The sequence below is a fragment of the Lissotriton helveticus genome, chromosome 6, assembly GCF_964261635.1.
Source record: "Lissotriton helveticus chromosome 6, aLisHel1.1, whole genome shotgun sequence".
In the NCBI taxonomy this organism is placed as follows: domain Eukaryota; kingdom Metazoa; phylum Chordata; class Amphibia; order Caudata; family Salamandridae; genus Lissotriton; species Lissotriton helveticus.
In genome coordinates this window covers 1,791,646,116-1,791,671,417 of record NC_136067.1, presented here as the reverse complement: position 1 = coordinate 1,791,671,417, position 25,302 = coordinate 1,791,646,116, and the positions used below count along the sequence as shown (strand labels likewise).

At 43.1% G+C, this 25,302-nt stretch overlaps 1 protein-coding gene across 1 annotated transcript in view; it reads left to right on the top strand.

Annotated features, from left to right (window-relative positions):
- DYNC2LI1 (dynein cytoplasmic 2 light intermediate chain 1) overlaps positions 1–25,302 on the top strand; it is a 352,340-nt gene that overhangs the window by 241,237 nt on the left and 85,801 nt on the right. The window contains exons 8-10 of the mRNA XM_078647108.1: positions 4,675–4,752; positions 10,500–10,576; positions 13,206–13,276. Coding sequence (XP_078503234.1) covers positions 4,675–4,752; positions 10,500–10,576; positions 13,206–13,276 — 226 coding nt within the window. The remainder of the gene's footprint in view (positions 1–4,674; positions 4,753–10,499; positions 10,577–13,205; positions 13,277–25,302) is intronic.

The window sequence follows — 25,302 nt, the reverse complement described above, 5'->3', positions numbered from 1 at the left end:
GGTACCAATGAGGACCAATATGCAAGGTGAGGGCCACAAGGAAGTGGTTCCACAACCCCACTGCAAAATCACAACTGCTGAGACTCTATGAATATATGGAATAGGGAGAAGGAGGTAGTCTAATCTAGAAAAGGAACCATATACAGCCTAAAAATAGGCATCTGCTGGATGATAAGCCCGCCATGCATCCGCCATCCCAAGGAAGACTGAGGTGCAACTTAGATTCTCAAGTTTCTGACGCACCCCCACCGTGCAGCATCTATCTATCTCCAGCACATCATTCCAGTCCCCACACACCACGGATAGATAATCCCTCCGATAACTCATCCCAGAGGCATAGAATTCCGACCATAAATGCCTGACCCAGTATAGGGGGTGTACACGCTGCCCAGAAAGAGTGACTCCCATAAAGTGTTCCCCTCACTAAGGTGTATCTCCCACCCATATCCGTCCTTACCTTGGTCAACCTAAAGGGAACCCTGTGGTGAATAAGAATTGCTGTGCCCCTTGAGCCCCTGGTAAATCCGGAGTGAAATGCCTGGTTGAAACAAAAGCGTGCCAGGCATGGTGCCCCTGATCCCATCAAGTGAGTCTCTTGTAACATCAATATGTCCGTCTCCAATCTCTTAGCCTGTTTAAGGACTGCGCCATGCTTGACTTTATCCAGTATCCCCCTAACATAGCATGTAGTAATGTGGACACGACCCACCTGGCTACCTATGTCATTTACAGCCATCTATAGTCATGTAGGAAACCATACAGGGCCCGAATATCTGAGATTCATGGTTTACCTCTGTCTAGGCCAACTTGAAACGACAAAACTAACTCCCAGAACCAATATAGCCTCCCCATCCCCCATCCCAATACCTTGAGAAACCAGAAGTATCTTATGGTGGGTACCCCACCAAGACCACAAAAGGGGCCCAGAGGAGACCTCACAATGGATCCCCAAACTCTTAGCCCCCTAAACATTTACCCTGGAAAGTCTCCGTAAACATTCTTCCAGGGGAGCAGTCAGACTTGTAAAGCCCACTGAAAAGTAAAGGACCAATTTCCACCGCCTTGGCAGTGAGGGCAGACACCTAAGTAAGAAGCAAAATGTAGCAACCATCACTTCAAAGACTCATGCTATATACTAATGTTCGTCTCCATGACTTTGTATTCACCAGTTAGAGCGAGATCTAGAACGTTTCCCAGTAGATTTGTTGTCACAATTCCGTCTATCACTCTGAGAGGAGTCAGACTCTATGGGTGGAGGCGTATGGGGCCGCACACATATTGTTACATCTGTCCATGTAAAGATCGCCTCAGGATTGTCAAAGAACAGAGTCTGTGAATTGTAGACAACCCCCATTCGTGCAGGGTATAACAGCATATATTGTATGTGCAACTCTCACATTCTGTGCTTCGCCGCCACCAAGGTTTGACATTGTTGAACAATCCTAGTATAGTCCGGAATATGATGATTGCATGAGTCATACATGAGTTTATCTTGACCTCATGCATGTTTAAGGATGGCATCTCTGCCTAGGTAATTTAGAAGCTTAGCTATTACAGGCCGAGGCCACACACCTGGGGGGCAGGTGGGGGGGGGGCTTTCTCACCAGCACCCTATGCGCCCTCTCAACAACAAAACAAGGGGACAGGGAGCCCTCAAGTACTACGGGCTGTAGCCACTAGGATAGAAATGCCTCCATTGATGAGCCCTCACACCCCTCTGGGAGCCTCAAAAAATGCAAATTGTTCCAGCGGGTACTGCCCTCTGCATCTTCTACCTGTACCGCTAATTCTTTGGTCAGCAAAGTTAGTTTATTGATTGTTTGTTGGAGGGATGTCATAGTATTCTCAATAGTCAATACTCTGGTCTCTGATTCTGTTATGCGATCTGCAGCAATAGGTTACATTCGAAGCCCACAGCCCCAATCTTTGTATCTGGAATGTTGTGCAACTGTGTAATGGCCGCTAATAGCGCAGCATAGTCTGGAACTGACCGAGCAGTCTGCACATTTATGTATTGATCCATGGTGCTCTGTTTTGTTAGTGGAGCGGATGATCTGTTTTAGTCATGTTGCCTTGTAATGGGGACCCCTGGCCCGGTAGACTCCATTGGCTACACACATATTCCTCAGCGGAGGATCCGACAGCCGCAGCTGCACAGGATTGTTGGACCAAAGAACCCACGCCAACAATATTCACTCAAAGTTTCTGTGCCACTGATTAAACTCACTCAACCAGTCCGGGGCCACAAGCCTAACTGGATCCCACACTCCGGACGTCCAGCAAAACAATTACCTTGCTACGCACCCCTGGCACGATCTGGGCCACGCAATCCGTTGGCCAGCGGCGATTTCCGGACCTCCATCTCCCTCACTGCAGGCCTTTATGGGGCCTAAGGATGACCACACCAGCTGCTGCCTCCTCCATCCGCAGCTGAGAGCCCAGGGCACCACCACTCACCGCCTGGGCTTGCTCATCATGCGAGTCCGCGAGGGACGGCCGTATCACATCATGGCTCCTCTCATACTCTGCTGCCACCACACAGGCCCAGCTTTCAGCCTCTTAGCCGTTGATTCCACAGCTACTCTGGGAAAGGGGGAGGGGGTGGGAGGTGCACCAGTTTTTTTTTATTTTTAATGATTCAATCGCATTATCTATTTTTACTGTCTCAAATGGTTTATTAAGGGAGGTTTGATCCACTTCTGTAAGCGAGGGGAGATTTATAATCTTAAGGTAATTCTCGCAGTCTGAAGGGTTTGGATGCCGGGCTAGAATATAGGGTTCATTATAAGACTGGTCAAAGCAGCTTGCAATCTCTTTGGATACAGTTTCGATTTCAACTAATTTGCTTTTGGTTGCATTGATCGAGGCACTCTGCCTTTCACTGTTAGGTAGTTGTTGGCAAGAAACTTACTGCCCTTGTTGAATATGCACAATCTTTTTGCTTTATAAGTGTTTAGCCATGCATATGCCCTCTCGCTTATTCATTTATTATATTGGTATTTAGGCGTTATGAGTTAACCTAATTTTTGTGTCGAGTGTTTAGAAATAAGTTAGCGCTTGAGCTGTTTGACCTTAATTTCAGGTTCAGAGTTTTGTTGGGGGCTTTATTTATGTTTATCATAATATTGATCATTTTGCCACTGAGAGTGGCTTTCATCGCTTCCCAGAGCGTTTTGTCTGGAGATGTAGTCTTTTTTAAATAGTTTACAATTGTTGATCTTATTTCTTCCCCCTAAGAGGGATTGTTTAGAAGTGTGTCATTGAGGTGCCAGAGTCTATCAGAATTTTGGGAATTAGTGATCTTGATGTCTACTGACGTGCAGGCCTGATTAGATATAATGATAGGTTTGATCTTCGGATTCAAGCATGAGGGAGTAAGTTTCTGATTGGTAAGTACATAATCTATTCTCGAGTGAGAGTTATTGGGGTTCGAGTAGAAAGGGAACTCACTACCTGTTGGGTTAAAAAGCCTCCAGATGTCGGTGAAGTTGTGTGGTGCCAAGTTTTTTCTTTTGTGTGTGTGATTTCCCTGGCTTAAGTTTACAGGGTGATAATCTACGCAGCACTAGGTCCATTGGGAGGCTAAAGTCCCCACCTACTAGGATCCTAGAGCCCTTTGGGATTTCATGTAGCCATTTGTTCAGGTCTACCCAAAAGGTGGGGCAATCAGCAGCGAATGCACATAGGTTGACAATAAAGAGTTTCTGGTTGTCTTTGATGATTTGTGAGATGGCCCATCTACCTTCTGTAACGTCTGTGGTATTGATTACTTTAATACCTGTGGATCAGCAAAATAAATTCAACAGCTCTTTTGAATTTATTGCTGAAATCACTATTCTCAAAACAATGTTTATGAATTTCAAATAAAAGAAATGAGAGATATTTCCTATATGAAAACGTTGTGTTCTTAATATTTAGTTTTTGACTCTTCATATAGAGCATGTGTTTGGAGTTGGGTTGTTGTGCTCTTTATTTATATAGGTTAAACCTAGCCAAAAGGCACCAGAGCACTGTACGTGGTCAAAGGCAAGTTTAAAGTCACTGAGTAATAGGAGGGGAAGGTAACTTGTGGACGGTTAATGCATTGTGATGTAAGGTTTCAACTCTTTCCTCAACTGGAGCAGCTTTCTGGCGGTTCTGATGAATACGGGATGCTGTTCCAGATCCTGGGTGCATGGATGGGAAATGCATGTTCTCTTGTTCCTCGCCCCTTTTAAAATTTTAGGTTTTTAAATATCTTCTGATGTCTCTCTGATATTATGTGGTAATAGACAGACAAAATAAGCCTTAATAATACATATTTACCCTAAACAAGTATCCCAGCCTTCCTTTGTCACTTTAGGCTGTAATGTTATTTTTCAACACATAATTAAAGGATTGGTGATATGAATTGAACAATTATCGAAACAGCTCAAATTCAAGTAGCCTTTGTGTCATCTCTAGTTATGGCTGATTTCTTATGATAGTATAAATTCAACTGTGATTTCTGCTGGAAAGTTAATATAAGTAGAAATATACATCGACAGTTATGAAGGAAATGTATGTGCAATTTCTTGTTCGGTTAGGAGTTAGCCATTGTTCACATTTTGAATACCATTCACGTTATTGGCTTTTACACGTTTGTGCTCAGAAAACTAGTAATATATCTTGTTCTTTTACTCCACATCCATTTAGGATTTTGAATCAGAGAAGAGGAAAATAATATGCAAGACCCTTCGGTTTGTTTCACATTATTATGGTGCATCATTAATGGTTTGTACGGTTATTCTTTCGTTGTTTCAAACATTGTTTATTGAATGATAGCTAAGACTGGCTGTATTCAGTACTGGTAACGTAAAGGCGTATCAAATTGATAATGCACGTGCAGAATGAATAATTTTTTTCTTCCAATTTGTGAACACTCCACAATTGAAAGATCTTGAAACATTCCACCGTGCCTGCTTGCATATATTTTGGCACTTCTATGAAACGGTGGTAGCTCCTGATATGAAAGAAAGTAAATACTATTTTGTTGGTGTAACATTCATGTGCTCCAAGTAATAATCACCGAATTCATAGAAGTATTGTGGTTCAGTTTGGTTTGTTAGTCAACGTCTGCTTACGAGCGTCTGCAATAGTTTGTGGAAGAAGAATCTTGAAACTTCCAAACAGAGCGGGGTCCAATGAATATGTGTAATACCTCATTGCTTTTACTATTTTACCCAGAGCAGCCACGCACTGAAAATGATTATCACATGAGAACCTACTCTGAGTCCACAACTCTTTTTATATAATTAGCAAACAATATGCTTTCTTCCATCATACGTAATCCAGACATGGTGCCCTTGTAAATGAAATCATTAGTCAAGAATGGGTCATTACTACAGTTATTAATGGTTGGGTAGAATTGAATCAATCGAAGTTATAATCCCCATATTAGGTGAAAAAGACTGACCAACTGATTTAATTTAGTATTTATTGGACCTGACCTCTTTTGCAGGGTTATCCCTAAACCTTTTGCCTTCTTCCTCCTATTTTTTCGGACCTGCTTTTGTTGGCTTTAGGACTTTGTGCACTTTACCACTTTTAACCACTGCTAAAGTGCATATTCTCTGTCTAAAATGTATTGCTGATTGGTTTATCTATGATTGGCAAATTTGGTTTACTAGTAAGTCCCTAGTAAGGTGCACCATGTGTGCCCAGGGCCTGTAAATCAAATGTTACTAGTGAGACTGCAGCACTGATTCTGCCACCCACATGAGTAGCCCTGCAAACATGTCTCAGACCTGCCACTGAAGTGTCTGTGTGTTCAGTTTTAAACTACCATTTCGACTTGGCAAGTGCACCCACTTGCCAGATTCAAACCTTCCCTTTTACTAAAAGGAAGTCACCTCTAAGGAAGGCCAAAGGCAGCCCAATGGGCAGGTTGAAGTGTATTTAAAATGTAGGACATGTACTGGTGGACTTTACATGTCCTAATAGTGAAATACTGATAATTTCGTTTTTCACTATTGCAAGGGCTATCTCTCCTATAGGGTAACATGGGGGATTGCCTTGAAATATCTTTTAAGTGTAATTTCCCATTGGGAACAAATAGTGATTTGGGGGGTCTCTGAACTCGCAATTTAAAGATACATCTTTTGGTGAAGTTGGTTTTCAATTGCATCTTCGAGGCGTTTGAGACATTTGAGGTGAGCAGATCTAGAATGTCACTGGTGTTGAGAGTACTCTATACAGGAGCTGCTTTCCATCTAAACGTGGGAACTACCCAGAGTTCTCTGCTTCTTTTTTGCATAATTTGTGTGTCACTCTATGCCTAAAAAGGTTATTGTTTTGACTTACACTGGGTGCTCCCTTGTGTCTGGACAAAGTTATACCTCTCTGAAGAGCTCTAAGTAGAGCGAAAAACTGTGCCAGGGGTTGCTTTTGTTGCTCATTTTAGGTTGGCTTGGTTGGTATTTTACCAATTCAAAGTTGTAATACTGTGCCTGGAGTGGTAAATGGCTTTTGTCATTTTACAGCTCGGCATTGACAGCACTGTGCTAGCACTATGCTTAAAGAATTTGCTGTAGAAATGGCAAAAGACGTTGTCCCTTTCTATCTCGGCGTGGATGGCACTGTGGTAATCCTATGCTTAAAGACTTTGATAGAAAAGCAGACATTTGAGATGAGCAGATCTAGAGTGTCGCTGGTGTTGAGAGTGCTCTACGCCGGAGCTGCTTTCTACCTAAGCTTGAGAACTACCCAGAGTTCTCTGCTTCTTTTTTGCATAATTTATGTCACTCTATGCCTGAAAGGGTATTGTTTTGATATATATATATATATATCCACAGCCCGTCTGCGCCCGTCCGCGCTGGTCCGTCGCTAGGAGCCGGGACCTCTGGTCGTTAGGTGCTCAAATGCCTCCTTATGCTCGTGAGGAGCTGTTTGCTCTTAGGAGCTATGCGAGATGCAGGGCTCATATGTGGCACCCCGGTTCTCTATGCGGACAATGCGACCAATGTGGCTTTAAGGCCTCAGAGGGTAATTTGATGTCAACAGCCAAAATCCTGGGGGTCAATGATTCCACTAAATTGAAGGTAGTGAGCTTGAACTGTAGGTCTCTAGTAAAACACTATGAAGATGTTCATGAGCTACTTATCAACCACTCCCCTGACCTTCTGTTTTTGACAGAGACTTGGACTACTGCTGATACTTCAGCTGTTCTAACCCTGGCTCTTCCTCCAGGCTACCTGGTCTGTGCCCAGAACAGACCTATGGGAAGGGGTGGTGGTATTGCAATAATTTTTAAAAGTATATATACCTGTACCCTCAACCCCACATGTGTAGCTAATTGTGAGAGTGCGACTTTTAAGGTGAGGGTCTCTGATACTTTTACCCTTACGGGTTTGCTGGTATATCGCCCTCTGGGCCAGCGAGCGCCTTTTAGGACTCACTGGTGTCGCTCATCTCGGCGCTAGCTCTTCGATCAGCAAATTTCACTGTGCTGGGGGACCTCAACCTTCACCTTGAGCGCCGTGATGCACCCTCTATCCAAAACTTCCTAGGTGATCTGGAGGCATGCCAGCTGACTCAGCTAGTCAATGGGCCATCACATCAGGCATGTCATCTTCTGGACCCAGTATTTACTAACATCCAGGAAGTTAAAACCACTATTCCTAGCCCCCTTACCTGGACCGACCATTTCCCAGTCTTTATCTCGATTGAGATCCCAGTCGGCCGCAGGGATGCGCCTCCCCCTCTACGGTGGAGACGCCCGTGGAATAAATTGGATAATGGCCTGTTTGAAACCAGACTGAAAGTATTATGCCCAGTCGGGCCTAGCAACATCGATGAGGCCGACATAGCCTATAGGGAATGGATAAATGAGTCGCTTGACTATTTTATCCCTATCAGACTATCGAGGCCTAAACGTGTGCAATCTCACCCTTGGTACTCTGAGGCCCTTGCAGATAAAAAAAGGCAATGCAAGATATTGGAGCGTACTTGGAGACGATCATATGATCATGTGGCTAAAACCAACTTTAGATCTGCCACTAAAGAATATCATGAACTTATCAAATCATCTAAAGCGAAGTACTACTCTGACCTGATCAACTCCAGTACCAACCGCTCCAAAACTATCTTTGCATTAGTGAAGGATCTGACTAAGGCTCCGGAAGGTCCAGGTAATCTGATAGCATCTGATGCTCAGTGCGAAGAGCTATCTTGCTTCTTCCTGGACAAAATAAAAGGGATTTATAACTCTCTACACCCGGATGGCCATACTATGGCTCCTGGCCCCACCTTGGGTCCTATTTCCTCTTTGTGCCCACTTCAAACCTTACCACCTATCGAATTGATAGAGATGGAATCCCTGGCTTCCAGGGTTAAGTCGGGTTCCCCGGATGACCCGGTGAAACCTGATCTGTTTAGAGCCTGCCAGGAGTCCATTTTGCGGGAGGGACTTATGCTGATTAATAACTCTCTTCAGTCAGCAGTCGTCCCCAAATCCTGGAAACATGCTAAGGTAGTTCTCCTCCTAAAAAAGCCAACGCTAGACCCCGCTAGGCCGGAGAGTTATCGACCGATTTCCCTTCTTCCATACCTTGCTAAGATCACGGAAGCTCATGTGAACTCCATTCTGACCACTCATCTGGAATCCAATGGAATTCTGGATGAGTCTCAGAATGGTTTCCGTGCCAAACACAGTACGGAATCGGCTTTACTGTCGGTCATGGAACATCTAAGGGAGGTGCAGGACCAGGGCGAGACCTCGTTTGTGATTCTGCTGGACTTGAGTGCGGCCTTTGACACGGTCTCCCACAGGATCTTGTTAGAGCGACTGTGGGAGACCGGAGTCAGAGGGAGTGCCTTGGATTGGTTCGCATCTTTTCTATCGGACCGTTCCTTCCAGGTGCATGCCCCGCCGTTCTCGTCCAGTAGGCACTCGGTGGAGTGTGGGGTCCCGCAGGGCTCTCTACTTAGCCCCACATTGTTTAATGTGTATGTTCGCCCCCTGGCAGTGTTGGCACGAGATCGTGGAATTAGGCTGGTATCGTATGCTGACGATACTCAGCTTGTCTTCACTATCTCTAAGGACATTGAGCTAGATCAAATCAAATTCCAGGAGGACATCTTGGCTATCTCTAACTGGCTGTCCCAGAACTGTCTCCAGTTAAACTCCTCCAAAACAGAGGTACTTGTCATTGGCAAGGAAACCCAGAGTTAGAACTATCATTGGTGGCCCTCCATATTAGGACCTCCACCTATTCCTAAGGAGGTAGTAAAAAATCTGGGTGTGATGTTGGACAGCTCACTCTCTTTAGAGTCTCATGCCAAAAAAGTGGCGGGCACCTGCTACGGCCGCTTGCGTGCTCTTAAACCTATTCTTGGCTTCTTTGAGCCTCCCACTCATCAGGTCATAGTCCAGGCGGTAGTCTTATCCCATCTAGACTACTGCAATGTCCTCATGCGGGGCTCTAACCTGACAGTGATTAATAGACTACAGAGAGCTCAGAATGCGGCTGCCCGTACTTTGTTTGCCTTGCCTAAAACCTCCCATATCTCCCCGATTCTTAGTCGTTTGCACTGGTTTCCTATAAAACAACGCTTCCAATTTAAGACTCTATGCATTACTCACAGAATCCTATATGGCTCCGGTCCACGAATTCTGCAGGGACTGTGTACTCTCTATGCCCCCATGCGCACTCTCCGCTCAGCGGACCTATCCCTTGCTGGCACAATCAAAATACGGAGAAGTAGAGCTGGTGGTCGCTCTTTCAGGTACCTCGCCCCGAAGCTATGGAATTTGATCCCTCTAAAAGCTCGGGCCACCACGAATCACATGTCCTTCAGAAAACAGATTAAAACTTGGCTGTTCTCCTCTATCTAGCTTTTCTCACTGGCCGCCTTTCTGTATTTCTTGTTATGTCCATAAGCGCTGGGACGCCCCGTTGCTGGGGTAGCCATGCGCTATACAAGCATAATTAACATAACATAACATAACATATATATATATATATATATATATAATATCCAAAAAGCGCTCCTTCCGACTTCCTGCTGCCCCGAGGGAATTGGCGTACACAACCGACGGAGCATGCCGGTAATTAAATCCTTATATCAACAGCACTCCAGTACGCTCTCAGTAAACAGCAGCCAGCCAGCTTATATTCCAAGGGTGTTTATTCCATAAAGCAACATGTTTCGGCTTACAAGAAGCCTTGTTCACAAGGCTTCTTGTAAGCCGAAACATGTTGTTTTATGGAATAAACACCCTTGGAATATAAGCTGGCTGGCTGACGTTTTCTGAGAGCGTACTGGAGTGCTGTTGATATAAGGATATATATATATATATGTATATATATATATATACACACACACACACACACATATATTTATATATATATATACACATATATATTTTTTTACACGCATGTAGGTATGGAATAATTTTTCAAAGGATGAACATAGTATATACACTCATGATCCTGTTACGTTTCTGAATGTTTTGTACGTATGTATCTTGTCCCTTTTAGTTTACAAGCAAATCTGAACCACACATGGCGAAAACACGTGCTCTTATTAACCATTTGGCATTTGGACTCGAGAGAAGGTAAGTGTTGCTTGTATTGCTGCAAATGTTGTAAACTACGCTATTTTGACTATTTGTTATTTAAACTTCTTGCTGGTCAACAGTGATTAATGGTTAAAAAAAACATAACATTACATTTTTTTGCGTCATCACTTTAGTGCTCTTCTGTTGGAAAAATATATAAAATCAGGGTATTTTAGGACATCCAGGCTAAGCTTAACAAAGATGAGATGCATGTTTTCCCTTTGACCCTCACATGCACAGGAACATTAGGCCTGTGATATAAACTAATTGTTATGAATATTTTGGGATACTCCTTCCCAACGATTTTCTAGGGGTGCTCTGGCAGCCTCAGTAGAGGCACAATTCATAATATGTTGAGTATTGTTAATTGATTAATTACATTTGTGTTGAACGTGGTAACATAAATAAATGAGTAAGAACTTTTACCTAGTGCATTTAATGGTTTGGCTCTTAACAATGCTAACCAAAAGTAGTTTAGTGGAAAAGAATCTAAAAGCTACATAAAGTTCTATATTTTGTTCTCTTGCTGCAAACATACAGCTGTTGTTGGTATTATTATTCTCATTATTATTTTAATCTCGATTATTATTATAATTATCATTATTATTATTATGACTAATAATATTAACTTTTCTAAAAAAAGAGAGCTTTATAAATCTATTTTTAAATCCCTGACTGGATGACCGAGAATAACAAGATCAAAAGCTTTGTTGTAACAAACAGAAAAGGAATGTCACTAGTTATTGCAGGAAGAACTGATGGAGGAACATTGGTGTAATTAAAGATAGTACCATTTCAGATCAAAGTAACTTCATGATTAGACACACCCCCTTTTGTTTCTGCAGACCAGGGAGAAATAAAGCCAACAGGTATTGGAATGCTAGATGATATTAGACATTAAAGCTACACAGAAGATGACACTGTCGATACATCTGAGTGTCACCCTATTGACAAGCTATAATTTTCTTATAGATGTTAAAGGCGTGCCCATATAAATGAAACGTATAGTAGGAAATGTAGAACCTTCAGGAATCCCAGTAGTCAAACATTGAATCTCTAGAAAGCATTTGCCTATGCTTAGCATCTTTAACTGTACAATAGAAAAAGTATGCAAACCCATTCAAGGTTTAGAGAGTACCGTGATCAATGTCCTATAAGCAGCTGAGCAGTATATGGAAATTCATTTCATCAAATTGACCCACAGTGCTCTAATATCCAAACAAGAGATTGGATACCATTTTATATAGGAAATGGTATCTAATCAAGTAGGTTTATTTAGTTGTGAAAATACCTTTATGTATTGGGTATAACAATTTCTGTAGGTACCTTTGCCCGTATGTGCCTCAAGTCCGTAGCCATTTGGCTTCACTTTGGCCAGCTGCATGTTTATGTTGTTTCAACTTTATTGTAGAACATGCAGTGACATATGCTTGTCCCAGTTGAAACGAAGATCGTCAATAATAATTCAGAAATGAATAAAGAAAAGGGCCATCATTCTAATAATTTCAAGAGTTAAACTGGGCGTGAAAATGAATTTACGAATGGGGATGGGCAGGGATTTCCAGGCAGCATTGTCTCGTTTGGGAATGCTATCCGCTGAGATAGTGGTTTTTCATGGATCACTTGTCCGGTCAAGTAGGAAGTATCATTAGAATAGTCATCATTGATTGATGCAGTAGGTACATTTTTGGGGAAAAAAACATAATGTATGAGAAAATATTTGCAGCATCACAGCACGTCCAAGCTTTATAGTCATTTTCATTCCCAGTAAAGTCAACATTGGCATTTCCTAGATTCCTATATTGTACCCTAAAAACAGACCACATAAAGGAAAAAATGAATCGATTGGCCAGGGTCTGCTAGTTTCTTTCTCAGGACGAAAAGTCACTATCTTAGTAAGGGTTTCATTAAAGGATGTTTTATTGCTATAGCTGAAAATGTTCATTATTGGCAGGTGGTGTAAGTCTCTAAAGGATAAAGTGCAAGGGAAAACATGACAATCACTACTAGAAGTGAAAAAGGCAATAGATAATATATTTAGATGTTGGAGAGAGAGAGTTAGAAATTAATTATAAAACTGCAACTCCTTTTTTCACTGTCTACATGATTGTAAATTTGATTTTGAATGTCCTATTGTTTTAAACACACTAAGCATGTATAAAGGTGAAACGGTGGATCCCATTGCCCAGATAATGAATGAGATGAGTTCTAGGGAAGCCTGAATTTCCTGAAAGGTGGGACCAACCTCCAAAAGATACACATTATAACTAAAAAGATGTTTTCAAGTGGTAAAATATGAGTTGTGTTCAAACAGTAAATGTAGATTCCAGTCTAATCTATGTTTCAAGAAGTAGGTAAAGATTAGTGGCAAGTGGCCCATGATGAGCCTTATTTGGGCTGTACCATTGGACAGCAATGGATATGGTTACCAGAGGACTTTACAGTACAGTTTCTTGTTTTCACTCCAGGTTTTAAAATAACATACATTGTGTTTATCCCTCTTTTTTATGCAGTGCCACCTAGATCATTTGTATGGTTAATGCCTCGTGTTGCAAAAATATTATTTTAGTGAAACATGTACTGTAATTCCTCACCTTAATGTTTTCTTCTGATTTTCCACATGTAGCAAATCTGTGTCCATTGATCTGAATAAGCCACTGTTTGTGCCAACTGGAATGGACTCCCTTTCCCACATAGGTTAGTAAAAATACACAAAATATAATATTCGAAGGCCATATGGTAAATGAGTGACAATCCTTGCATTGAAAGCAAAACGCCAGAGCACTGCTTGGTGACAAGTGAACAATTAGATAGATTGTAGAAGTTGGCTATGTATAGTAGAACCTTTTGTATTTTTTCTGGATGTTTGAGTGAATGCAGGTTTTTGAAAACATCTTGAATATACATTATGCAAATAATTCTAGTACTAACCATATTCCCAATATAAAATAGAAATACTTGCCAGCATACCTATACCTTTGTCAATTCTCCAAATATGGCCCTGTGTACTTAGTTTGAAGCTTCCCAAAGGTGATGTAAGAGACACTTTATTGCATAAACCACAGCCACACCAGCTTTGCAAAAAAACAAATAGTACTTCTAAACTATTAGTCCTTCGTTCCGCTTTATCTCCCCTGCCCTACAGGGGTGTTTTGTTTCACAGGGAGCCATACACAGCCTTAATAAATTACTCCAGAAACACAACATATCCAATGTGATATAAAAGTACACTCATAGTAGCAAAAGAAACCTAAGTGAATGCCCAGCTCAGCGACGCATTTCGGCTACAATAAAGAAAGTTAATTTCACTACCCTGATAGCGCGTTTAGATCACATTGGATATGTTGAATTTAGGGAGTACTTCTAAACTATGTATGCTATTAGACATTTAACTATAAATGCTGAAGACTGTAATTAAAATGCAAATATAGCATGATGTGTCTTTGTATTTGTTGACAAGATCTCAACATGGGATCTTCTCTGATAATCTTAAACATTGAAATTCCCACCCATGTTAAGGATCTTTGGACAATTTAACAAGAGATTCAATATTTTCCAAAACATGTTCTTATTGTATATATCTTTTTCTATGTAGGCTAAACTGCTTGGGTGTCATGTGTTATTTTCTATTAGAAATTACCCATGTGTAACTAAAAATCTCTCTTTAGTGGGTTCAGAACTGTTCTATCCTTTTAAAATCTCATTTTACATAATAAATGAAGGATGTGAGGGAAACAGGGCTAGAGAAGAAGTAGCTTTATGAAACTGAAAATTTAACTTTTCGCCTTTAGGTTTCAGGCAGCTTCTTCTCACAATTCAGTGAATTACCCTTACAACCTTTTCTCTTCTTTCTAAGTGTTGTGCTGTAATTCTTTTTTTTTTTTGCTTATTTGTTGTCATCCAGCTACAGAATGACTTCATTCTAACGGACTGAATACTAGTTTGGCAGATGGGATACTCCGTCACAAACATGACAAATATACCATCCGCCGTATTACAAGTTGCATAAGATAATATGGAATTGTAATACAGCGGACATGATATTTGTGATGTTTGTGGCAGAGTAGCCATGTCCACCAAACTCATAATCAGGCCCTCGGAGTTTTGTTCTTGGAAAGAAAGGCAGCCTGCACAATGTGCATCACATGGCTCCCAGTTTCCCTTAGTGGAGGAATGTCCTTACTACAAAACCATGCAGGGGGCCCCCAACGATTTTGAGTGAATCATGTTCATGGTAATTTTGAAAGCTGAGCCATTGGAGATCTCAGATTGGCAATTCTCTTAGATACTAGCGGTAAGCGTTCCTTCCAGATTTGTGTATAAAGGCAAAAAAGGGTCTGTATCTGTATTATTCTCTCTGGTCTACTTCAACATGGATGTAATAAGCATCAAACAAAGCTCCCAGAATATTTGATTGCTATCAAGACATTCAGTTTTGAGACCGTCATTATTCTGAATGTCTATTTGACATCAAATTACCTCTGCTGTCAAAGGATATACTGTCAAGGGCTCCTGTGATGTTGCTAGCTCTTTGACACAGAGACACATTTCATATCAGAGCACCTATTCAAAGGACATCCTCTATTTGCCACCGCTTTGGAAAAATCCTCCAGCAGCCAGCATACCTTTTTCTAATGTCAAGGCTAGACGTAATGTAGTTTTAGATGCTCCCACAATATGCTCCATCAAACCCAGTTTGCCCATTGGTGCCACATCTCACACATCTGGCCTGCTATGGACAACTTGATCATTCCAGTAGCCACTATTAAGGCAAGACATTGATTGGTTACAAAAGAAATCTTTCTTCTTAGACATTGTGAGGAAGGTGGTGTTGAATTACTGGGGCGCTCCTGCCTAACATCCATCCCTAGTATAACAGTGCTCCTCTTTTGGTCTCTTGGAGTGACTAAAGGTATCTACAGAGTTAGGGGGACATGCGTTGCCAATGGGGGGCATATCATAAAAAGTTATGGACTGGCCTCACACACCGCCCGGTGTCATGCTTCATCATCGGCTGTCCTCGCCCTCTAAAAACTTGGTTTGATAGAGGGCAGGCATACACCTGGAGACAGGGATGCACTTCTAAATCTATGTGATGGCCGTGGGGGGAGTGAAAAAGTGTATTAAAAACCATTACCCTTGCCCATGTTCTAAGTTTATTCAGGGATCAAAGGTATGGTAGTTAAAAGAAGTGGTCAGTGATATGGGACATTATTTTCCCTTCACCATGTTATAAAGGGTCGACATGTTTCTGCTAAAGTGTCCCCGATGGGTACGCAGCATTCTTCAGGACCAAAGGGGAGGTTATTACCTAGATGTCCACTTCCCGGCACATAGTGTCAGAAAAATGGACGTGCTACTAATGTGTGAAGGGGCTGTGAATTACAAGTATCCCTCTTCGTGTAGTAACCTAAGGAGTGACCCTGTAGAAAAAGGAAACAAAAAAGAAAAGAAGCATACACACCAAAGTGTGAGTATGAATACAACAAGTACACTGTACTATCCATGCAGCGCCATACCTATTGCGCATGTGATTCGGTCTATATGAGATACGTGACATGTACACGTGTAGCCTTGCAAACCAAAGAAAAGACTGTTTTTTTACCGTATCCTATAATCTAGCCTACTTGCTCCATGGGAGGGCAGAGGTGGAAGGACCTACTGAGACTTTCTGAAAACAAGAAGTAAAAACACAATCATGTGTGGTAAAGATTCCAACATCCTGATTTAAAACCTGTTGGTTTGTTAAAAAGGACTCACAAAGTAGAACTACAAATATCGTGGCCTCCCAGCAGAGTCAAGCACCCATACACAATTGGTTAATTAGTTCAGGTAATGAGCGGTAATTAGAGAGCACAGGTGTGTTTCCTGTGTCCTCCTAGAAGGTGCCTGGCCGCCTGGGGGAGGGCATATCCTGATGGCTGCGTTTTCATTGGTCTGTGTGCAAAAGAGGTAATGAGTGGTGATTGAAGAGCACAGGTGTGTTTCCTGCGTCCTCCTAGAAGGTGCCTGGCTGCCTGGAGGAGGGCGTATCCTGATGGCTGCGTTTTCATTGGTCTGTGTGCAAAAGCGGTAATGAGTGGTGATTGGAGAGCACAGGTGTGTTTCCTGTGTCCTCCTAGAAGGTAGAAAAACCAAAGGTGGTGATGGACGGAGCCTTGACAATACAAACACTCACCCCCAGTCAACTGATCTGGGTTTAATCCATCACCGTTCTTTAGCTCACTCCGCCACCCCAGTTCAGACATGGCCATATGCAAATCAGTCTGACCCTGTGCCTCATGGGAACAGTCCAGCCGGAACTGCCAAGCCATGTCTTCCCTGGACCGGAATCCAGCTCCCAGGACCGGTTTCTGGCATTACAGCCGTCTTCAGCCGGGCTTGCTTGACTCCAGTGGCAAAGTGAGCAAGGCACTCACGTCTGAGCATACCCTGCCAACTTAGGGCGAAGAAAGAAAAACCAAAGATGGTGATTTCCTCCTAGAAGGTGCCTGGCTGCCTGGGGGAGGGTGTATCCTGATGACTGCGTTTTCATTGGTCTGTGTGCAAAAGAGGGGTAAAGGCTCTGTTCCGCGCATGCGCGGTCTGTTTTATGCTCGGCCGAAACTTCTCTGTCTTTTAAAAGAGGTCAGAAGTATGGGAAACACACTTACCTTATCTGCTGGTGCGGGCCAAAGTACATTCAGCACAGTTATTGTGCTCGCAATTGCTCAGAAATATATGGGACATCAGCTCGCTCGCGAGCACGAAGTGTTGTAGCTTTGCACATGCGTGCTGATGTGTGCGGGGATCGGTAGCCTGACAGGATTTTAGCGCAGGCGCACTGTGTGAAAACGAGCAGACTTGGCCTATCACAATGTAAAACTGAGCGAGGAAGCGCTCAGATTCAACAAATTAATTTTAATTTTTTCAGATGGAGAAAAAAAACCTCTCGGTATTAGTGATGTTATGACAAAGTATCATATATGTTTGAGCACCCAAGTAATTAGCTAGGTTTGACGTATTATAATACCGTGTTGTATATTGTGGTATTACGCTATGAGGAGTTTAGTGTCGACAGTTCAAAATATCCCATTAATTCATGGTATTCTTAGGGGCCCTGCTCGGTTCTGGGGGTGTTTGTGTAAGTATGTGTCTTCCTCCCAAAATTGGTCAGGTATAGGATGCCCCCATTTGCAACGCATCTCCCCCTAACTCTGTAGATACCTTTAGGATCATAATATAGGGGCAGTCTTCTTTTGTGGATTCATAGTAGAGTGGAGGTTGGCTTGCCCCTTAGCCCCGAGCCTCTGGTTCCCACCCTTGGCATCTGCTGAGGTTAGTGTGTATGTATTGTAGTACAGCTTCTGAGCTGAGGGAACATTGAGGGGCCTTTGATGGTCACATCGGACCAGGGTCTAGAAACACGATAAAATAAAGGTGGTAGATATACTATCCACCCGATCTTATATATCCTTACCATGGAGACCGAACTGGCTTTCGATGAGAGCACATACGCAGACATTTTGAGAACCCCTTCCATCCTGGCCGAAACAGTTTCACAGACCATAAAAAACTCAGACGAGTGGGAAGCACTATCGGCCAAAAAGAAGGAACAGATTTGCACTGCCCTTCACGGGGCATTTATGACAGAGTACCTGAGGAAGAATACGGCACCACAAGGACTTGGGGTCACAAATGAACCCAGGCTGTTCATGAACAATAAAGAGTTCTGGATAAATTGGTCCAGCATAGCCTGGAAATGCACCAAGGACTGGTTGGTGCTCATTATCAGCACAGCCAGACAGCTAGCGGATGCTCTGCTTATCCAGATACAACAAAGCGAGAGTAAACTCAAGACGTCAGTCCATGTGACCATCTACAAGAAAAAACTGGAGGAGATAAACAGTGATCAATCGGCATAAAGGGAATACCTCACACAATCAAAGATAACAAAATTACAAAAAGATGTGCAAAAATTTAAACGTGAAACAGTGTACCCCTACATGACTGGTGAGTATAATGACAAACTGCAACCACAGCCAGCACCCAGACGCCAACCACGCTTCAGACCCACACCCCAGAGCTGGACCTACAGTTCATGAGAAGAAAGAAGTGACAGGAGCAGCGATGAGAGTACAGGTGGACACAGACGAGACGATACCCAAACCCCAATTAACCTATGTTTGTACCACTGATGCACCCGTTTGGATTTTGGCCACAACAATTCTACCAACCTGGCTTTGGGCCCCAAAAAGGACAGTAGCCTCCAGTGGGATGACGAGCCATCAACCAGCGGCTCAGTAACACAGAGCAGGGGCAGAGGCACCCAGCTACCAATGAACAAGGAAGGACGAACGTCGTTAACCGGAGTAATCATACACTCAACGAGACGGAGGAAGCAGTTCTGGCCAAGGGCTTGGGTTTTGTCCCTACCCCTAACAACGATCCTTTTCTCCAGATTAAGCTAAAAGACTTCTTTGGAGAGACCGATGATTCTAACCACAATCAGACCAACAGTGGTCTACAAAAAAAATCCACTTTCTCCCCCCCAACCCAGAACATCTCTTGCAACGTTCTCGCCTTTGACCAAGCAGTCCTCACTGAAATGGAAAAAATCGACTTCAACAACACCAGGGGATTTCAGAATATGACCCGAGAGGAGAGGACAGTGTGGTAAATAAATAATTAATTGCCGGTACTATTTTTATGCATTAAATAAAACAGATAGCTCAATAAAATAAGAGGCAGGATCCGGGGTATCTGAGTTGAACAGGCTTTAATCAGGCACAAGGGAAGGGACAGGATCGGAACAGCCTGTAATAGAATGGCATGGAATGGCAGCTGCCACGTCTCATTAATAGTACATGATATATATAGTAAAACATTACAATTGCATTACATACAGTAGGCGTAACAAGTGACAAACGTAAGATAAGAACACATGGGCGTACAAAGAAGGCGTGCACAGGGCGTGCACGTAAACATGTGATGTAAACGTCACAGAAGTGTCATAAATGGGTGGATACATGGAGGGGGCTACCTGGGCAGCTGGAACCTTTAACCTACTGGTGCGCGCAAACGGGCCATGACGTGTAACTAGGGAGAGCTGGGGGCTCTGACTTCTGCACTAAAAGAGGAGACTAAAGTCTAAGATGTCAGGACGACATGTGCCTATAGCATATCTGGTATCTGGTGTTTGGAGTACATGTTGATAGAATCTAAAAGTCATCAGAGCAAAGGCTACTTGACAATAAGGCTGGTGCATGGATATATTCTTCATGTATTGCGTGTGCTATGAATCTTCTATGGATACTAATTCAGTAATTCTCTTGCATGGAGACAGGAAGACTAGACTATAGCTGAAGATGTTTATGCGGTTCGTTAGCTTAGGAATGTAAAGACGGAGAGCTGAACTGATAACTGTAGGCATAACATATTCTTGGCAGACAGGCTGGCAGAGCCAGGCCGGGCACCGCGCTGCGCGGCAAGAAGTAAGCGAAAGGTCAGGGATGCGGGAGGGGCTGCATCGCTCCTTCGGAGTGGTTTCAGGAGACTGGAGCTTGAATCTGGTGTTCAGGCCCTTTGAGGCCTAGAAACGGGGACAGTTCGATGAATTAACGTGCATAATGTAAAACGTTGGCAACATGGGCCTAATACTCGTTGCTTTCACGAGGACTGGAAACTGGCATACTAACGTTGGACACAACTATAATTGCGTCTTTATTCGATCATAGGGGGATATATGCATATTAATTATGCACATATAACATAGGATGGGGAACACGTAGGCACACATGGCAAGGCAAAATTCAATTTTCCTCATTCCCTCCTTGTGCCCTACGTTTCCATCAGGAAACATCAATAGTCATGATACCATCTATCTGTTCATATAGCATCATTTGCTCGTCTCAAATCTTCTTGGAACGGGACTTAGGACTAGGAATACAAGATGTAGCGCACAAGCCGCAAATCGCAGGGCCACATTGTAAACATAGGCAACAACTGAATATGATCATTACTGCTATACCCAGGAATGACAATACTTTCCATCCCCAGGCAGATATTATACTCCAGAGCCAACTGGACCATGTCCAGGTGCCTGGATTCTGGTGTAACTGATGGGCTATCTTGTGAAGTCTGGTTATAGCTGAATAAACAGACGGTGCGTTATTAGGAATGAAAATGCAGCAACTAGATCCGATGACTCTACAAGCTCCGCCCCTATCGGCCAGTATGATGTCAAGAACGAGACGATTTTGGAGCACGACAAATCTCATAGCAGATTGTTCTTCAGTTAAGTTGCCTAGAGCGGAAGTAGTCTCATTCACTACTGCTTCAAGGGTTCTGGTTAGCCTACGTATTAGCTTACTATTCTGGACAGGACCTATGAAGAAAAAGAAACCTTTATTGAAGTCTTGATACTGTTCTAAGGCAGTTTCAGTTTGATCGACAATTGGGGACTCGATCTCTCTTCTATGTCTAACGTGTACTAGATGTGTATTTCTGTGATAATCGGATGGGGCTAGAAAAACTGGTGGCAGTAGGAAGGCAATGTAACATGTTCCATCCCAATCGAGGGGCAGACGTACATATGCGGTCTGGCCACATACAAAATACGAATGACGTGAGGCTTTGAAAGTAGATTTCCCACTGTCACTATACTCGACTACAGTAGTACAATCACTATGTCCTAGATGTACTGAACCATTCTTTCGGACACATAATTCGCCTTTCACTGGTAGAACTGTAATAGCAGGCAAATCTGGAGTAGTCTCGGACTGAATATTCAAAACCATGAAATTTGAGGAATAATTACCTAGATCATATACTTCATTTTCTAGATCTAACCCTGTTCTATGGGAAAGACCTTCCTTGTCTGGGAAACATGTTCTATTCAGAAGGGACATATCGTTTGAGGATGACGTTAACGTGGACCATGCTCCACACGAACCATTGTGTGAAAACGGATAGGGAAAGAGTGGCAGAACTCCCTTCGGTGTCTGGAAAGGGGGAAGTCGACCACACACCCAACAATTAGTGGCATTGCTAGTCTGGTGTGAATAGTGTAATATTCGGATAAAAGTATTATTGCGCATGGCAAGACGATAGGATAACTCATGAGGAGGTAGTTCACTAAATGTGTGCTCTACTGTATCATTAGAGGAAAAATGTACATGTGAAACGATAGGAGGAAAATATATATGTAAAACATAACTTATGCCTGTAATCGTAAAACTCAGAAATAACATAATTAATAGAGTAACAATACATCGACTTCGAAGATTCTTTCGATAACGTATTCTCTTAGAGTTTCGACTAACTCTCTCACTATGTGGGTCTATCTCATACATGTCAGGAACCTGTCTAACCGTTTCACCCGAGAGGGACTTAGACAATTAAACTGGCTGACTTACTAGACCGTAACTTTTCTTTATATTCCTGCTGTGGAGTTTTCTCTAACAGGGGAAGTTTAGAGTCAGTATCTGGGCAGTCCTTGAGAACGGGGCAGTCCTTGAAAAAAGTCTTTGGACGGGGACGGAGTCCATGGAATCGTTTAACGTGACTGGAATGCAACCAGCCTTTGCGGCCCTCCACCTTGATCGCAGTCCTTGTTGTCATCAGAACGAGCTTTGGTTCTTTCCAACGGGGCTCCAGCGGACTTGAACGATCAAAATTTCTAATCAGAACGAGGTCGCCTGGTATGACCTCGTGCGGTTTCACTTGAGTGTTGTCTGGAAAAGCAGCGGCGACCTGTGAACGACAAGAGAGTAGTGCAGACATCAAGGAAGCCAGGTAATCTGTCAGCATATTACTGTCAACATCAGTTATTTTACGTGGCATTGGTGTACTCCACATGTTCGGGGGACGACCGAAAACTACCTCGTAAGGGGACAGACCTGAACGGGAGTGAGCGACCATTCTCATGTAAAAAAGGGCGACTGGCAGTGCTACCATCCAATCTACACCTTTCTCTGCGCATACCTTTGCAATGCGGATTTTCAGGGTCTGATTATGTCTCTCAACGAGACCAGCTGCTTCGGGATGTCGTACACAGTGGAACTTCCACTGGTACCCTAACAGAAGGGATACTTGTTTCATGAGTTCGGAGGAGAATGGCTGGCCGTTGTCTGAATACACGACCCTCGGTAATCCATAGCGCGGGAAATACTCACGAACCAACTGCCTGGCAGTGGTCGCGGCAGTGTAATCTGGGACTGGATATGCTTCTGTCCATCTGGACAAAGCGCATACAACTACGAGGACATACTTGAAACCTCGACATCGATCCATCTGAATATAATCCATCTGGAGAACTTCAAAAGGGTGGTCAGGAGGATGGAATCCACCTTGTTCCACCGGAACACCTTTACCTGGATTGAACTGACAACAGATCATGCAGGTACGCACTTTCTGCTTGGCTGCTGCTCGTAAATGCTTGTTAAACCAAATGTTCTGGATGCTGTCTATCATAGCTTTCTCTCCTAAATGGGCTGGACTATGTGCAGTGTTAATAATGACTTGAACCATAGAGTCGGGGAGGAACCATGTGGCTTTTCCCTTCGTCAGCCATCCCTGATCTGTCTGGATCCCTCCTTGTTCAGACCATTTCTTGATTTCGTCGGCAGTAGCATGTGACTGTATGTCTATTACATCTTGTGTAGGGTCTTTAACTGTCATACAAGTCGTCTGATCTGGAATATCTGTCTGTGTCGTGTTAACTGGAATGTCTGGAGTCTGAGCTGTAAGCTTGGCTGTTCGATCTGCTAGATCGTTACCTTGGGAAATGGTGTCAGTAGCTTTCGTATGTGCTTTGCACTTCATGATAGCAATAGTTTTCGGTAAATGTATTGCTTCTAACAGAGCTTGAATTAGGGGACCATGCTGAATCTTGGTTCCATGAGAAGTCATGAAACCTCTCTCTTGCCAGAGTACTCCAAAGTCGTGTACGACTCCGAATGCATAACGTGAATCTGTGTATATGTTTACTTTCAGGTTCTTGGCTCGTATACAGGCTTGGGTCAGAGCGATGAGCTCTGCTGCTTGAGCAGACAGGGTGTCAATACGATGTGTTTCTATAACTTCAGTTTCAGTAGTCACTGCATACGCGGCTACTAACTCTCCTGTACTTGTCCTCATACATGAACCATCCACATAAAGTGTCAGGTCGGGGTCAGATAATGCAATATCTGTCAAGTCTTGTCTTGGCTTTGTCATGGTGTTAACAACTTCCACACAGTCATGTGTGGCAGGATTCAATGTAATCGAGGGTAACAGTGTAGCAGGATTTAAAATGTTGCAGCGTCTGATTTCTATGTGTGGCTGAAACAGTGTCAGTTCATAACCTGTTAAACGTGCAATTGTCAAGTGCTGAGTCTGTGTTCGGTTTAAAAGAACTTCCACGGAGTGTGGAACTTGTACTGTCAGGGAGTGTCCTAACACTATGGAATCACTTTGTCTGATATCTAGGGCTGTGGCTGCAACTGACTTGAGGCACGCAGGCAGAGCCTGGGCTACTGGATCTAATGTGCTAGAAAATAAGCACAGGGCTTGTGTTGTCCTGCTTGATCTTGTGTGAGGACAGATAATGCAGTACCATCACGTTCAGTGACAAAAAGTGTAAAAGGCTTACTGTAGTTTGGTGTCGCTAACACAGGTGCTTGGCATAAAGCTTTCTTTAACTCATTGAAAACAAGTGTATGTTCTTGGGTCCAAGGGAGGACAGTCGATGTGGCTGCCTCCTGTGTCGTTAACTGTATCAGTGGCTTGGCTAGATATGCGTACTGAGGAATCCATTGTCTGCAGTAAGAAGTGAGGCCGATAAAAGCTCGTACCTCCTTCTGAGTCTTGGGCTGTGGAAGATGTACTATTAACTGGATACGGTCTGGTGTCAACTGTCTACCCCTCTTGGACAGTAAGTGTCCTAGGTAGACCACTTGCTGGACACAAAATTGCAATTTGGAAGGGGACACCTTGTGCCCCATCTCGGCCAGAAAATACAGGACTGTAAGTGACGCACGTTCGCAGTCACGTTCTGTACGGGCTGTAATTAATAGATCATCGACATACTGAAGCAGGGCAGTGTCAGTTGGCATGTGAATACTGTCTTGGTGTCTTTTAAGCGCTTGACTGTAAATGCTAGGACTTTCTGTGAAACCTTGAGGAGCTCGTGTGAATTTATAGCTTCTTCCATTTAAACAGAAACCGAAAAGGAATTGGCTGTCTGGATGAATGGGGACACTAAAGAATGCGTTCTTGAGATCAATAACAGTAAAGAACGTAGCTTCGGAATCAATGGCAGTCAATAGGGAAGAGATATCTGGAACCACTGGGTACTGGGGTATGATACATTTATTAAGTTCTCGAAGGTCAATCACTAATCGATAAACTGGAGGTGCATTTGGATCAGTACTTTTAAGAATCGGAATGATAGGAGAATTACATACATTGGAGTCAGTTTCTACAACCACTCCTTGAGCAATGAGCTCGTCAATAATTTTTGGATAAGGCTGCTACAGCCTCAGGTGGCAATTTGTACTGTCGGATTCGTGGTAATACAACACCTTGCTTCAGAGTGACACGATAGGGTGTAATGTGCATACAACCTACATCAATTGGACCTTGCGCCCATAAATGCTGTGGTACATTCAGTAGTCTTGGATCAAAATCACGCAATACATAATGACCTTTAAAATCACGTAAAAACAATCTCACTCCTTCTGGGGAACAGCATATAACTGCTC